Below are 16,855 nucleotides of genomic sequence, written 5' to 3'. Positions count from 1 at the left end.
ACAGGCTTAATACAGACGAGAGGCAACTGCACAACTTTTTTATAATCCCTGAGGGGAAATTCTGGTTTTGAACTTTTTTGAGAGACATGCTTCACACACACACATGCACCTGGTTGCACCATGGTTCGGTGCCTTGCTCAAGGGCACCTCGGCAGTAACCAGGAAGTGACCTGGCACCTCTCCAGCTACCGGACTGTACGACTTGAACTTGCGACCCTCCTGTTCCCAATCCAAGTCCCTGCAGACTGAGCTCCTGTGTATTCCACCAATTTGAGCAGCTTTGCTTAAGGATCTTCAAATTTAAATGATTATGTTTTCAATCACTTCAGGGGTGGCTGTGGCTCGATCCCCAGCTAATGCAGCCACATAAATAATAATAATAATACATTTTATTTATAAGCGCTTCTCAAAAACTCAAAAACACTTTACAATTGTTAAAAAACAGAAAGAACAGCACAGTAAGGACAGACTAACAGACACTGCAACATTACATACAAATCATAAAGATAACAACAATAAAGGTAAAACTACAAAAAACAGGAAATACATCACAGTCATACATTAAAAGTTTGTTTAAAGAGGTGAGTTTTGACAAGTGATTTGAAAGTAGGAGGGTCAGTGCAGTGTTGAATGTGTGTAGGGAGTGAGTCCTTGTGTCCTTGGGCAAGCCACTTAACCCCAAATGCTCCCACTGCTTCGTCAGCAGTGTATAAATCCATATGAATGGGATTAGTTACTTCTGGTGGACACTTTATTTACCAACTTCTACTATCAGGATATGAATGTGTAGGTGTGACCTTCAGTTTAGAAGTGCTTTGAGTAGTCAGAACACTAAAAAAGCGCTACACAAGCTCAAGTCCATTTGTTGGACATTCATTGTGTTTCTGTGCAAAGTTTGTTTTCTGCAACCCAAAACAAATCTTCATATCCAACCATAGTTTCAAATGAGTGTGATAGCCAGGTGTTTGGAAGTTAACCTTTGGGAACACTACGTCTTATGTAATAACATAGAAATACTCACCAAGGATTCCAGTTCCCAGTATTGTTGCTATGGTCAAGAAATCTATAGGAGAGAACACAAAGCTCTGTCAGATCAATTTAAACATTTAGAAAGCCACAAACTGAGACAGACAAACTGTTTGACAGTGAAAGTGAAAATCTAGTTTGTGTTTCTGCTCAGGACTGACTAAGGTTCTTAAAAGTGGAAAATGTTGGGATTCGAAGAAAAGCATTATATTAGGCATATTAGACATTCAGACTGAACTGTAAGAAGTGCCCACAAATCGTCTCCATGACGACGTTCAGACGAGATTGAAACAGTTCCTTCTATAAGATGAAAATAACAAATCTTACACTTCAGTTTAAAATACTTATTTTGTAAACCTCACAGTTGTTGTTGCTTCCTGTTTTTGTATGTGAAGTCAGCATAAAGTTCAGATACATTTCTTTGGAATAGTTTAAATTTTTATGTATTTTATATTTTTATTGTTGCTCTTTGCAAAAATAAATGTTTACTACAGCTTTGTGTAACCTTACACATCAAACCAACAACAATAACACTATTAGTTATGGTTGAAAGTTTTTAGAATCAGTCCTGGAATCAGATCGGAACTGAAAATAAGTGGATCGGTTCATCTCTAGTCAACCATAACAATAACTCTACAAGTTAAACACAGTTTAGCACTAATTCTTTTGTTGAGACGATGTCAAAGAGGTGTCGAGTCAAATCATGTTGAAGCCAGAGTGAGGAGACTCCAAAAAGTACTGATTGGCAATTTCAATTTCCAGGTATGAGTCTTTTTGAAAATAACATTTAGAAGAAAGCCTGTGTTCCCAACAGGCAGCACAAGCTTAACTTTAATACCAGCCGTGATATCTCTGCTGAGCTTTCACTGCAACCCGTCCCACTCTACTGCTCCATGAGCTTTTTCAATTTTCCCACAGTTGTAAAATGAAACACTTTTCTCAAAAACTGCACACATCATATCTAAAATCATTCATTCTACCACACCCAACATGTCCAACCTCACTCTTATCACTCTGAGGTGGAAAGACCACATTAGAGCAAAAAACCCAGACCACTCAACCTTCCTTTCCCACCTTAACACGTCTGACGTCTAACGTAAGATATCAACATACACACATCTAAAAGTACAAGTAACAACAGATGGCAATTCTAACAGGCCAAATAGTATTCGTTCAAAAATACTCACTTTGTACTGAGATATGAACAATGTAAAGGCCTTCCTCTCATCGAAAGCCTCCTTCATATAAAGGTACTTTCTGCATGTTAGTACATAAAAGACCCTGGTTATTATTTGAGGATTTACAGTATGGCTTAACTGAAAATAAGTGGATTCACTGCGCACAAGAAGGCCAAATTGCTTCTTCTGTTTATTTAGCCTTCATTTTCAAACAAACAATGTGTTTCGCCCATGGCTTCATCAAGTGTGCTAAACAAATCACTGCATAGGTGTTATTAACGAGACTGCAGCTCAATCAACAGCAGGGTGGATAACCTGCTGAGAAGCCTCCATATATGGTCATGTCTTCATGACTATAACTTGTACTCAAGGAGAGGAGTCGGCCTTCTCGTCGATGTAAACATGATGTAAACACGGCTCCAACAACAGTACAGCAGCGGGACTCACGCTTCTCACTCATTGTAGACAGTCATGACTCAGAGAGACATTTACAGAAGTGTCTGCTGTATGTATGTGTAAAATGTTGCACATCCTTTCTTTAACTACAAGAAACTTTAAAATACACCGGATTTACTTCATGCCAAACAAGATTTATATGAAATCCTTTAAAGAAAAGAAATCTTGTTGTGAAGTTTTACTTTGATCCGAAAGCTCTTTAGTTTACACCTCACATTTCCAGAAAGTCCATTCATACAGTCAGTGAGGCGGCTGTGAAACCATTCATTGGGATGACGATAAACACCATCAAGCAGCCTCTCTGTCACCATATCAATGGTTGACGACGGCGGTCACTTTTCTGTCGCATTCAGATCCATCACTTGCACTCCACAGACCTCCAATCATCACTAGAAATAAGCTGCCATTTTAAATCAGCCTGGTCGTATTTCACATTTCTCTTATCAATCCTCTCATGTATTCTGTACTCTTCCACCACCCCTCACATGTGGCCTCAGCAATTAGACATGTCATTATAATATTTTCAATACTGTCCGTGTTCTCATCGCTGCACAGTAATTTAATTGAATCACTCAATAAGTTGTGTTTCAGACAGAGAGGACTCCGACTGGAGCATGAGGCTAAATGACCCCAATAAACATTTAATGGTTTTCGATTTTGGTGGCTCAGTCATTTTGTCCTTTGGATGAAACATGCAACAATGTGACACAGGTAGTTACAAGAAAACATTTCAGTATGAAAATGCTTTAGAAATCACTACATTTATGTCAGAAAGGAGTGGGGGATGAGGGTCCTTATAATTAAAGTAACTTATCAAGCGAATATGCAAAACATTGGCAAGTTCCACCTTCTAAATGTGAGGATTTGCTCAATGTATGAATTTATTTATAGCATGCATTTTTTTTTTTTAATTTAACAATTTTAACTTTGAGGAACAAAAAGATGGCTATGACATCATCTTCGTATGTCAGAAGCTTAGCGGTGGTGACGTTAAGTCTGTCAACCCTTCTGTAGTTCTTTTATAGACTATAATATGATATGATCTGATCCACTTTTTTGTCCCCTCTGGGAAATTTGTCTTGGACTTAAAGTGCTGCCAAACATTCTGCTGCTTTCATCAGAATCAATAAAAAAAATTAAAATAAAGAATCACATCCGCATGAAAACAGAAAGGCACATACCAACGCAGAACAACAGAACATACAAGCTTTTCATGTTTGCTGATTGCGTTTACGCTTCAAATATTATGAAAGCAGTGTTCATATGTGAAGATCATTTTGGTGAACAAAACATTTAGGCTATGGGTCATAAACTTGTTTTCAGCACTAGTCATTGAAAAAAGAAATCCATACGATTATGATGAGGGAACCTGCGAGATGCTCATTTCCAGGTAGGCAAACATAACTCTATAGCAGCTGACTGTTGAGATAGGAGGAAGCTTTAATTATTCAGTAGTGGATTATAATGTGTTTACTCTCCAGCAGTCCATTATCCCAAACACAAATTGAACTAATCTAATTAAAGCTGGCTACATTTGAATATTTACAGGATAGGCACAAAAAAAAACAAGAATTATTGATTATTATTGAATATTTCTGTGACATGTGTTTAAAAAAAAAACATATTTAAAAAAAAAAAACACAACACATTTAAATCAGTGAGTTCAAGTATTTAGAGGCTGTGCAACATATGATGAGTAGGTTACGCTTGAGTCATTCCTGAAATATAAAGCTTAGGGTCTATAGTTATTAAGCTTAGAATAATGTTAGATGAAACAGACCACGTCCATAGCCAGCTAACTATAGTGACAGTAATGAAAGTGAAGGATTGGCTTGTTGAGAAAACTCGTTGTTATTTAAAACTTTATGTAGGCTAATAATTCAATGTTGTCATAACTTTTAGCAAAAACTAAAGTATTATTGAGAAGAGAGAATTCAATCTGCAGGGACAGATTTAACTTTTTGAAATAGTTCCCATGATAAATATTGTTGTCATAGCAGCCAGGCTAGAAAAAAGGAAAATGTAAGGAAAGTTGGTATATTAGCTAAATGCAAGCCCAACTACATTGTTCATCCTTTTTATTCAAAGAAGAGCATATTTTGCTAAGTAACATATCCTAGGCCTAATTGCAATATTCAAGCTGGATTTATTTATTTATTTACATAATACTGTATGTATTCGTGTTTACCCTCGCGAGCGTTGAAACGGAATCTACCATCAGTCCTAATCCCTCAGAAACACCTTGAATGTGAGCTCCGCTTCTCCGAAAATATTATCATGCACATTTATTATGTGGCTATAGGGAAAACATTTCTGTTAGAAATAATAGTATTTCGGCGCATTCATCGCTACATTGTGAGCGGGTGTGTATGGCCTGTACCGGTGTTTGACTGTAAACATTGCGTTGTGTGTCGGTACTCACAGCACTGCAGGTATATAAACCGCAACTTCCAGTGTCTGTCCTGGTTTTTCCGCGTAATTTTGATGGACAGAGTGCTGAGACTGTTGTCGGGGATGGGACAGGGGCTTGTTTGGGTTCTTATCTCCTCTGCATCGGTCGCCATCATTTTCACTACCCTATATTGTCCTCCACAGCTTCCATCTCCTGCCCGCCCCCTCTTTCTGGCGACGCGGGAACGCGCACGGTCCTCCGGATGCTGCGCGCGCCCGATGGTTTTCTGTGCATACGGATGATGACGGGCTTCAGTTCAAGCTTGATAAATGAAAAGTAGCTCAAAATAGATAATGGGAAAATGAATTTAGCAGAAGGCAGCTTCCTGGATTTTACATTTATGTGTCCCTATATGTCCTACATTTATATACTTTATGTAACTTAACAGGCTAACACTAAATAATAAATAAAGTTAATATGTAACAGATCAATTGTGAAAAATAGATCAATAAATAAACTAAAGTATGGTTTATTATAGTGAATATAAGACAAGACTTCCCTAAACTCAGTAGGACATAATGAAATTCCATCATTATTAAAAGTAGTTAAAATAAAACAAAGTGATTAATGTCATTCAGTATAAATAAATAAATAATTATTTGCATCTAAATAAATTTTGGATGCATGACTATCTATGTAAAAGATTGTTTCTTCGCTATGACAGGCGACTGACATTTATAAGTTAAGTAAAAGATAAGATGAAATACCATCAGTAACCATTTTCTTATTATCCAACTCTGTGTTTAGAGCACAACTTCCATTAACACTACAGACGAAGGCTGCGTTCACATTGTAAGCCCAAGCTGCAAACTCCGGTGTTGAAAAATGAAGCCGATGCGGGAGTGCAAAATCCTGCAGTTCTTCAAGCGTCCTAGAGGCTGGCAGAAGAAGCACAGGAAGCTAAATACACAACCATTAAAAAAGCTTTTTACAGTACAATTTAACATGTTTACAGCCTGGTTCAAAAATCAAACTAGGTCTGATTAGCTCATGTCTCGATCTGCACACACTGTACAGGGGTGATTTTTTTTGATAACTCATCCATTTTGATTTGATGAAGGATAGGAGTTATTCACAATAAGGCACATAGCTGACCTGATTAACAAGCAATGGTGTAATGGTTTGTCAAGAGGCTTAAACCCCCGACTCAGCTCCAGCTGTAAGCCTGTTGTTAGGTTCACTGACAGTTAGGCTGAGACAGCATTTCCAGCATGGTGACCACCATTAATGGGACTCCAAATCCCCCTGCAGTAACAGATGGGAGAGGTCACTCAGGTTTTGTCCATTAATATTTAAAGTCTATGTGCAAGCCTTAATGCTCAATTATGATATTTTTTCTCACATCAGATTTTTTTATGTTTGGCTACTCAAATGTGGCCTGTATCAGACTCCTGTGGGATTCCATTATGAAAGTTCAGTCCAGATCTGATTTGTCAATTTCAGATTCCAGGTGAATTGTGCTGATCACACTGATCTGAGTCACAAAGAAGCAAAAAGAAAAAGTCTGACTGATGTCACTTTTGGCTGCAGTTTGAACGCAGTGTAGGGATTTTTGTTGAGGCCCTTCATGTTTAAAGTTATTTTTAGTTTTGTGTGAACAAACTTAATTTGCCATGGACAACCAAATGTGGCAGAGGCAAGCTCACACATGTGAATGCTTTAAATACAGGCTAAGTATGTCAGAAATATGGGTCGTCTTTCGTCTTTCTGCAATTGGTGACACTAGAAGGTACAAAGACAGATGCTTAAAATGTTCTTTATTGTTTAAAAAAGTCAACAATTTTACAGTTCAGAGAATAAAAACATGCCAAAAAAGTCTGATAAGAGCTACAGAAGTTGAAAGGGTCATGCATACAGAAACCAGGCCATAATGATCATAAGATCAACTAACAGTTACAGTATTCAAATGAGAGGAAGAGTCAGTTTCTTTCTAATTAAAACCTTTTTCTTATGATTTTAAACTTTTAAAAAGACAATTTCTGATTATTTTTTTATGTGCAATTAGGACATAATGACAAAACACAGAACATTCATAATTTCACAAATTGTGTGCAAGTTTCACAAAACAGCAGTTTTCAGCATTGTCTAATTCTAAAGAGAGATCTAGCATTGCATATTAGGTCAACCTCGCTGTGCCATGCCATTGTTCAGAAAGGCCATTATTTCAAGATCCCATTTGACCAAATGTTTCCCAATTGGCAAAAAGCATATTTGTGTGACAGCCCCTGATCCAGGAAACAAAAACCCATAGTTTCCAAAACCCAACTGTTCAAACATGAATGAAGTGAAACTGTGGAAACAGACTCACCCTGTAGAGTTAATTCAGAGTCTTTTTTTTTAAAGAACTTTCAGGCAATGTGCATCTTGATGGACTGGAAAATGTATCAAACTTTTTGGGTCTTAGAATAAGGGTCTGTCAGAACAATGGACAATCTCCTTACCTTACTTTCCAAATATTTAAATAAATACTGTACACAGTAAACAGCACATGGTTCAACCACTTCTGGTAGTTTTCAACATGTGAGCCTCTCTTCAGAGGTAGGGTGTAGGCTCTACCTGTGCAATGATGCATATTTATTTTTTATTTTTTTTACTGCAAATCACATTTATGTAATGCAATGTTTAACTGACATTAAATTAGTGAATGTGAGTACCATCTCATTTCAAGCCACCTGGAAAGTAGTGAATGAAAAAATAATAATCAATAACCTGCTGGGAACCACTTACTGTAAGACCTTTATGTACAACATTATTGCATACGAGCTTGAAGTGATAGCACAGTATTTCTGTACAGGTGTGGTAACATGCAAACGATTCATGCTGTGAGACAGACTTTATATTCTACAAGCCGCGATGGTTGTAATAAAAACTATTTCTATCTGTGTCAGTGTGCAGTTCATTCTAACATGGTTGAATAACGACTGATGTGTTTCAGTCAAATGTGAAATTTCCTTTAAAGATGGCGATTTGAAATCAGGCATCATACTAGCTTATTATGCTGCATGGCTTATTGAATCTATTGTCCACTGCTTGGTTTGTACTTTTGCCCTTTTTCAAAACATTCACAACATTTAAAAAAAAAAACCTAACTTACATTTTCTTTTCTTTTTAAAGGATTATTTTGGGGCGTTTTCTTTTTAGAGTGAGTGTGGATACATAGAGTCAGAAATCAGAGAGAGAGAGAGAGAGAGAGAGAGAGAGAGAGAGAGAGAGAGAGAGAGAGAGAGAGAGAGAGTGGGGAATGACATGTGGGGAAAGGAGAAACGAGTCCAATTAGAACACGGGCCGAACGCTTGGAGGACTTAAGCCTTGAAACATGGGGCACGAGAAGTAACCACTGCACTACCGCCCCCCGACTAACTCACATTTCTTTTATTAATTTAAAGCACCAGTCGTCTTTGTGGTGTGGTCGTTGTTGTCTTTTGGTCTGACAATACTATAAAGGACTACGTCATTTTCTACACTGTTTACAAGCTAACTAGCATGAATGTTTGTTGTTACTGTTAACATAAGCTTTAGTGGAGGTGCATTCCCATTGGACATTAAGCTAACTTTTGCCTTGGTTTATTGATGTGATTGTGACAATTTGGGGGTTTTCTGGTGGTCTGAATTACCACAAGTAGTCAAACACTAACTGTGCCAAAGTTAGCCATTCAAATGATGGTGTTTGTAATTTATAGCGGTATAATCTTTGTACTAATTTAGAAAGCAGTCGCCATTCATCACTGCTTGTGTGCAGTGTGAATACACTTAAATGCCTGCATCAAGTGTTGCTACGTAAAAAAACATGTGGATTAGTTTAGGAAACAGTGGTGGGTAATCTGACTTTTCTGTGATAAATGTAAAAATTTGGAGCTTAATCGTTGTTTGGTTTACAATCTCTCTTTGAAATTAAAGCATTTCATTCTCATAAAGGCACATGATATCAAGCACGGACATTTATCATTTTCATCCCTGACAAGTTTGTTTTTAAAAACAACTTGGTATTGCAAACTGGACAATTAAACACATATCATCAATTTTACTTTATAAAATGTTGTGTATCAAATCTTTGCTGCACATTTCAATGTAATCTAAAAAAAAACTAAACATTTTTGGCTGATTTGACTGCATCATTGTGATATAGCACTAGAATAAACCGGTTAACTGGGCAGGTTAAGGTGCAGTTGTAGAGATTGCTGTTGGTATCTTTTCAGATGGTGATTCATTTCAAAGAACATTTTAAAAGTATAATACCTGTACAAAATTCAGACCTACCAAGATATTCAAAAAGCTGCGAAATCCCACCTTTCCTTCATGCTAAAAAAAGTCACATTCAGAGTTTTACAAATAATTTATGGTATGAAACAGTTCCCTTCGTAGTATAAAAAACACTGCACTACTTTATTTCACACAAACACTATTCTATGACACATCATGCCTAGCTACAAAAAACACCCCGAAGCTCCATCACCAGTAGTTTACATAAATGTTGAATTACATTACTTCCTGTGATGTGAAAGGATAGCTACAGCTGCTGGTGGTTTGCAGCCTTGTTTGGTTGGACTGAGTGATTTGGTTACAGCTTAAAGGAAGAATGTGCGACTTTTTGATCCAATAGATGTCGCCCTTGAGCGCCAGCATGAAACCAAAACAAACTGCTGCTTGGTGACACCTCCGCCATACTTAAGCCTCCGCTCTCCTTCAGCGACACACCTCCAACCCCTCTCTACTCGAGTCCCCACGAAGGAGTTATCAATTAGAACGTACCATAATGAAGCACCATTAAGCGCAGGCGGCGGACAAAATTGTCCTTTGCTCGAGCTGCAATTGCCTGTGGCCTGCATCGTTGTGTTAGCAGGCTAATGTTAGCACACTTAGTTAGCTCGTAGCTTCAACTAGCAGGTCAATTTACACAGACTGGCCTTTATCTAAAAACACTTATGTGACATTCAAATAAACAGTATCTTCTTCTTCTTTTCTCGAGTCCTTTTCTGAAAGAGCTTATACACACAAGTGGAGGAGCCGGCTGGACGTCCTGTCTATGTAAACATGATGTAAACATGATGTAAACACAGCTAACAACACAGCCAGTGGGACTCAAGCTTCTCACTCATTAACAGTCTTGACTCAGAGACACATTTACAGAGGATATACTTGATTTCTGCTATATTTATTTGTAAAATGTTGCACGTTCTTCCTTTAAGAACCATTTACCATCACACACTATTGCTCTTTCTCACATTAATAATGTTATTTTATTACCATTCTATATTCTAAATTATGAATAAACAGTAAGGACACAAATATTTATTGCTCATTTTTCTCTGCAGGCTTGTGCAGGCTGTTAAAGCCAGACAATCAGCCATGGAATCCAAAGTGTCTTGTCCCGAGCAGCACAATGAGAGAGGTGACTGCATGGTGGCATTCATAAGGGAGTGAATGTGAGGAGAATAAAAAAAGAAAAAGAAAGAGTAGGCTGAGAGATAACACTGGCTGTTACCACTTAAAATATTAAGAGTTTGCAGAGTGTCTGAAGAGTCATTGAGAAAACAGGAGAGTGCGGCGAGTGGAGATTGAGTGCAATTGTCAAACACTGAATAATGGGTGTAAATGCATCCCTCTGGAATGACTGTGTTGTGATGCCAATCTGCAGTTTAATTTCGCTTGTTTATGCTAAAGCATTCGAGAAATGTTCTATCTAATCTACTATGTGAGATTGTTATGAATGCTAAACATGACTGGATCAAGTAGCATTTTGTTGTTTTCATGCATTGGCTGATTCTGATTAAAAAAAGTTTGTTTATCAAATTCTGCCAATATTACAGATGTTTACGACGTCCTCATGTCAATACATTACAATTCTCTTGCTTTAGCAGTTGTTTATGTAGGTGTGGATATCCTGTTATGTCCACGTCCTTTGCAGATTGACTACCTACAATGTATCTTAAAACAAAAGACCTCAAAGAGAGTAGGGAAAGACAACTCTTGTATTACAACTTTCCATGCCACCCAGCTCAGCTAAGGGCCAACTGGCTAACCACGAAAAAGCTAACCTGCATAGCTCGCCCTGGAAGTAGATCCCTCTGCAGGAAGCCAAGGTTCAGTCATCTGCTTCCTCCCAAGAGTGTACAACGTAAGTGTAAACATGTGTAAAGTCCTCAATGTAATGGCTACTTCACTTTTTTAAGACAGAGTGCAAATATTTGTCTATTTTCTTTGACTGTCTTTTTTAAAAAGGTGCTTTAGTTTTCTTTTAAAAACCTCCTGTGCTGGTTTTTGTCAAGGAATAAAAGATAAAACTTGTCAACAAAACAGAGCGATTGTCTGATCATATAAAGTAAGATGTCATTTTAAGATCATCATGTCTTCTTTGACAGAAAGGACGTTTAGTTTAGTTCAATTTGATTTGCCTGATTGTTTCGCGTTGTTTGCATATTTCAACGCTTTTTTGCAACAACTTAGTTTCAATACATTCATCAATTAGAAAAAATAACATTTTCACCCCCCTTTATATGAAGATAATTAAAGTAAAATGTCTAAAACGTGTCCCTTTATTCTGCACTGATTCTCAGTTTTTCCAGGACTAAGGGTAAATTGAGATTTTGGTGTTTAATTGACAAGCCAATTTCAGAGGGCGTTTTTTTTTTTTGTTGCTCTCGAATGCATCCGAGCTCACCTGTGTCAGCCAGGATCATTTTGCATCACTTGGGTAATTTTCAAACAAGTCCAAGCCAAAGCCCACCAGCCTCTCCGCTGAGCGGATGGCCCTGAGGATGAGAGACAGAGACTGGTTCATGGTGCTGTGGCAGAGGACTTCCTTGTCTGCAGAGTTGTGTTTGGCTGCTTTGCTGGAGACATTGCAATGCAGGACGGCTTCCTGTGTGAACTTGAGGATGGAAAACTGAGGAGACTTCCCTGGCAGGCTGTATAACAGGTTCCTGTGGAGAGAGAGGATGAGAGAGGAGAGTGTCAATGTATAACTATATATACACAGAATATGAACTGAAGAATATAGTGATAATAATGCAATACATATTCATTATCCACAACTGCTATAAAGGATTTTATTCTGATATCACAGCTTGTGACAAACTGCTTTTTTGTTTTTGCCTTATTCTTAAGTTAATCTGCAGAATACCAATTTTCAAATCATGTTTCTGTAAATCAAATGCATTTAAGAGACAGTTTGGGTTTTCACAAACAACAGTCACATCAGCCCTTGTCCTGAGGGGTTTTACTACCCAAGCAGCAAACGAAGGTGTTGAAAAATGAAGCCAATGTGTGAGTACAAAACAACTGCAGTCCCAGTTTCAGCCTGAGGTTGGCTCCAAAAGCAAAAAAAAAGCAAAAAAAAAGAGATTAACTACATAATTGTGATTAATTAATGTCTGAATTAATGCATTGTTTATTTTAAATCGTGATTGAGTTCATGTTATTTTGTCCCTTTAGGTGCACAGTAGACAAGCCTCCTCAGTGTCTCCCTGTAGTTACAGTGATGTAAAAGAAGGACACTGCTGCATCTTTGAATGTCTCATTTCACTTTAACAAACTCTCAGACAGCTCAGCTGACGAGTTAAAGTAATATCCACCTTACAACATCAAACATTTACCTTTGTTACCGTTCCTTTGAGCTGTTTGACCTAAGTAACTGATCCATAAGGAGTTGGATGTCATGTCATAACCTTCAATCTGGCGGGTTTGTGATTCAAACAGCAGATAAAGTACTTTCAGCTTAAGAATATACAATAATTCAAAATAAAAGCCTAAGAATTTTTAATTTTTAGATGCAAAATAATGGTTTCAAACATGCGATTAAAAACTAGCGCTAAATTCTCTACACGTTAACTGTACAGAGGGGTCATTTTATATAGCTTGCCATTTTAATTATATTAAGCATTAGGTATATTTGAGGGCCTGGTCATCTTCAGAAACATGTGGATGCTGAAACAACAACTCAGCCTATCTAGTCAGTAAACTTAACCTCTCAGCTGTGATTGTGCTGCCGGAGCCTTTCGAGGAACAAATAATTTATTTTCTACTTTCTGTTGATGTCAATAACTGGCACACCAACATGTCTGTGCAAAAGCTTTTCAGTGGATACAATTCTAGTCATATTGTTTTACCTGCTTGTAAGCTTGACCAGTGACTGTTATACCATTATTTATACATCTGCCAGTGCAAAGGGATCAGGATTTTTGGCTTTTCCCCAAAGAGATTATTTCAAACAGCCTGGTCTCAACCTGGTTGGTACCAGCTGGTTTGATCTTTGAAATCAAAGGGAAAAGCAAAGGGAGATTTCTTGGACTGTCTGAGCCTATATCTCTACCATTACAGAGAGTAATACAACCCAAGCAAGGATCTAGAGAGGAGAAAATAACATCAGGAAGTGCAAACAAACAGCTTTAAGTCCAATAAGATATAGGCGCTGACAGACACATATAATTTATCAAGTAATCATTCTGTAATCAGGCACTTATTTGAAAATAAGTGAGCCTAGATGACACCAGTTTATCAGTAAATATACAGTTGAAGTCATTATTGCAGGTTTTAGGATTTTCATTAGCCACTTTGTGTCCAGTTGTTTTCTATTTCTATGGTCGTTGGCATTGATTATATTTGTTGTGTTGTTTACATGTTTTAAATGTGCTTGTCACCTTGACACGATTGGAAATGAGGGAAAGCTCAATGTCCTTTCGAGAATAAATAAAGATTTGATTGACAATCCAGACTGTGTTTTGGGCTTTGGGATCTTAAACACAAAAATTGAAGGTTTTAATACGAATGATGTGCAGCCAACTAATGCTAAGCAGCTACATTTAATTTACAATTCATAGACTCCACAGAGGAAAATCAAAAACTGATACAAGGACACACAAAAACTTTCCAGTTCTTTTCCTATCACAGACATGTCACACACATGCTGTATAATATGAATTACTGTACTGTAAAGTCCCCTGGATCTATGTCTCTTTGTCTTCCTGTCACACATACAGACACACATAAAATGAAATCACATATAAAAACACAGAGAAGCCTTCGGGGTACAGCCGAGTAGTCATTTGTAGGTCAGAATAGCAGCAACTTCGGAGTGCGGCTCTCCTCCGGGCTGGAGAACATTGATTTTTCTCAAAGTGGCTGAACAGACAGTCTTAGAGAGTAAGTGGAGTGATTCTTCATCTGCTAAGACACAGGTCGGGCGCCGTAGGGTGTGAAGGAACACTGACCTTCAGCATACAATTTAGACTCAAGGTCAGAGCCCTGTGAAGAGTCTGGATCTACTCTGCCATAAGACCCCAGTTTATGACACGGGGGAGTCTTTGTGGGCTGAGGAGGATAATGTATTATTTGTTAATATAGTGTTATAGTGTTAATCATGTTTGAGAGAGTTTGTTACTTCATTCAAGCAGATTTTTAATCAACAACTTTTTATTGTATTTGCTTTTTGTTTGGGCTAGAGTTTTAGTTTGGAGAAAAATGCTGTGAGAAGGAACAAAAAAGGGAACTTAAACTAAGCTAGTTAAATACACATATCACAGATACACAGAGTTGTAGAGATGTTACAGTAAATCGACTTTAAGTGGAAAGGGAGATTGAAATTTAGATCTTGGGGCGGCTATGGGTCAGAAGTAGAGTTGGTCTTCTCTCAAACGGAAGGTCGGGGGTTCGATCCCCATCTCCTTCAGCTACATGTCAGACACTGTATGTTCTTGGACAGACACTGGACCCCAAGCTCCCGGTACTCCGTCAGTGGCATATGAATGTGTAGGAATGGATTAGTTAATACTAATGGACACTTTACTTAGAAACCTCTCTCATCATTGTCTTAATTGGTAGGTGTGACCTGCGGTGTTAATACGTTTTTGAGTAATCAGAAGACGAGAAGGTCCATTTAGCATTCCACTTGTTTCTGTGAGTGTTTGACAGTTCAGTTTCAAGCTTCGAAGATGATCCAAAAGCCAACTGGACTGGTTGAAGAGCTCAAAGACTTTTCACCTCTCCTCCGAAAGGCTTCTTCAGTTCTAAACATTCTGGTGGATGGAACTAGATATTAAAGCTTCAAATTTACCATGACCTGGATGACTGAGAACCTACAAAGACATTTAGTTTGAAGCGATTCTTATTGTACTTTAAGAACAAAGTACTGAAAAATACATGGATAAATACATTCATCATCAGTTCTAAAACAATTGGTATGTATACATTTTTATTATTTTCTGAAACTCATTGGAAAATATCCTTTGCAAGAATTGGATACTATCATAAAAAGTAGTACGCTCCATGATAGTAATGAAGGAGGCTGAAGCCATGAACAGATGGATATCGATTTGAGTTTGGTTAATGTGTTTTTGGAAAATGAATGAATGTACAGTCTTTGATTTCAAATTCTTTAAAAAAACTTTGTAAGATATTGGAATGGCATTCAGTGTGATTAAAGAGTACAGAAACAAAAAGGGAGTGCTGTGATGAGGGAAAAAAAAGTGTTTCAGAACCAATGTCGTCGTGTCTGTTAATGTTCCACAACCAACAGGCTTTCATCCACCATCTGTCTGTGAAAATCCGGTTATGAAAGAGGTCTTATTGAAGCACCTCTGTGTTAATAAAGACATCTGCTATCGATTGGAGTGGCCCATGGGAAGCCTGACATCCACTCTTAATGGACGCCGTCTCCTGCTCTGCAACACAACAAATTGGGTTTAAACTGTGTGTGCTAGTCCCAGGTGTTATTCACACAGAGGCAGCAGCATTTATTCAACACTGACAGCTTCATGTTGTGTTTGTGTGTTTGGCTGCCTTACAGGGGAGAAGCAAGGGTTGAGTTTTAAAGAGGCAATACTGTGGCTTATGCAATCATTTAAAGTGAGTGAGTTAAGATGAAGAAAATATACTTAATTTATCGAAATTCGATTGTTTTTGAACATGCTTCACACATCACACTGAAATACACACCTGCACAAACAGAGTGGAGTGCAGTGGTTAGTGCAATTTCTTTTTTTTTGCAATTTTGGTTCAAATCCCCGTCGGAGAATCTCTTTGCCTGTAGGTGTGAATGCGAGTGTGGCTGGTTGTCTGTCTCGATATGTCAGCCCTGTGATTGACTGGTGACCAGTCCAAGGTGTACCCCGCCTCTCACCCAAAGACAACAAAGACGAAACAAAGAATATATTTCTTGAATGTCCTTACATCTTTTATAAAAGGTCTGTTCAAAGACTGTCAACTCACCCTTTGAGAAACTCTGAAAATGATAGTAACAATAGTAACATGCCATTGTTTGTTGGCCAACAAACACCCTGGCTTAAACAGTGTAGAGAAAACATTTTACGTTAAACCAGAGATACATGGTTTCAAAGTTTACATTGTACCACCATTTTTCCTAAAACAGACGAGTTTAACAAAAGCACAGCCTTAATCCGAGTACACTGTGCACCTCAACCAGACAGAGCAAACGGCCCTCAAGTGCATCCAGATACTACCTTGCCAGCTTCTTCCCTTAGTGATGCATAATGGAAAAAATTCCTATGAATTAAGTAGGAAGCCTTGGTAGGCTGCTTAAAAATTCAGCAACTTAAGGTGAAGACATTTGTCTGCTCTTTGAACTAGAACTGTCTGATAGTAAAATAAACTGTAATGAGTTGTGGCAGCTGTCTTAAATCCCCAAAACCAAAATCCATAGCACAGGTTTCAAAGACAGATCTACTATTTTAAGTCAGTTCAAGTTTAGCTGGTATAGCTTGCAGTCCTGTAAACCAGGAAATTAGAGAGG

General features: G+C 37.9%; 2 protein-coding genes across 3 annotated transcripts in view; both read right to left on the bottom strand.

Moving 5' to 3' along the window:
* The window catches only part of si:ch211-51h4.2 (uncharacterized), a 68,647-nt gene extending 63,346 nt beyond the window's left edge, over positions 1–5,301 (bottom strand). The window contains exons 1-2 of the mRNA XM_020632306.3: positions 5,083–5,301; positions 1,022–1,063 (exon numbers count right to left, since the gene is read on the bottom strand). Of these exons, the coding sequence (XP_020487962.1) occupies positions 1,022–1,063; positions 5,083–5,227 (187 nt within the window). The 5' untranslated portion in view covers positions 5,228–5,301. The remainder of the gene's footprint in view (positions 1–1,021; positions 1,064–5,082) is intronic.
* A 1,551-nt stretch (positions 5,302–6,852) lies between these two features.
* The window catches only part of LOC109982366 (inactive N-acetylated-alpha-linked acidic dipeptidase-like protein 2), a 504,674-nt gene continuing 494,671 nt past the window's right edge, over positions 6,853–16,855 (bottom strand). For both annotated transcript variants that reach the window (XM_065956060.1, XM_065956061.1), the window contains one exon: positions 6,853–12,032. In XM_065956060.1, the coding sequence (XP_065812132.1) occupies positions 11,786–12,032 (247 nt within the window). In that variant the 3' untranslated portion in view covers positions 6,853–11,785. The remainder of the gene's footprint in view (positions 12,033–16,855) is intronic.

The sequence above is a fragment of the Labrus bergylta genome, chromosome 6 (assembly GCF_963930695.1).
Source record: "Labrus bergylta chromosome 6, fLabBer1.1, whole genome shotgun sequence".
In the NCBI taxonomy this organism is placed as follows: Eukaryota; Metazoa; Chordata; class Actinopteri; order Labriformes; family Labridae; genus Labrus; species Labrus bergylta.
Note: the sequence above shows the minus strand (reverse complement) of the source record. Positions and strands in the feature narration are given on the sequence as shown.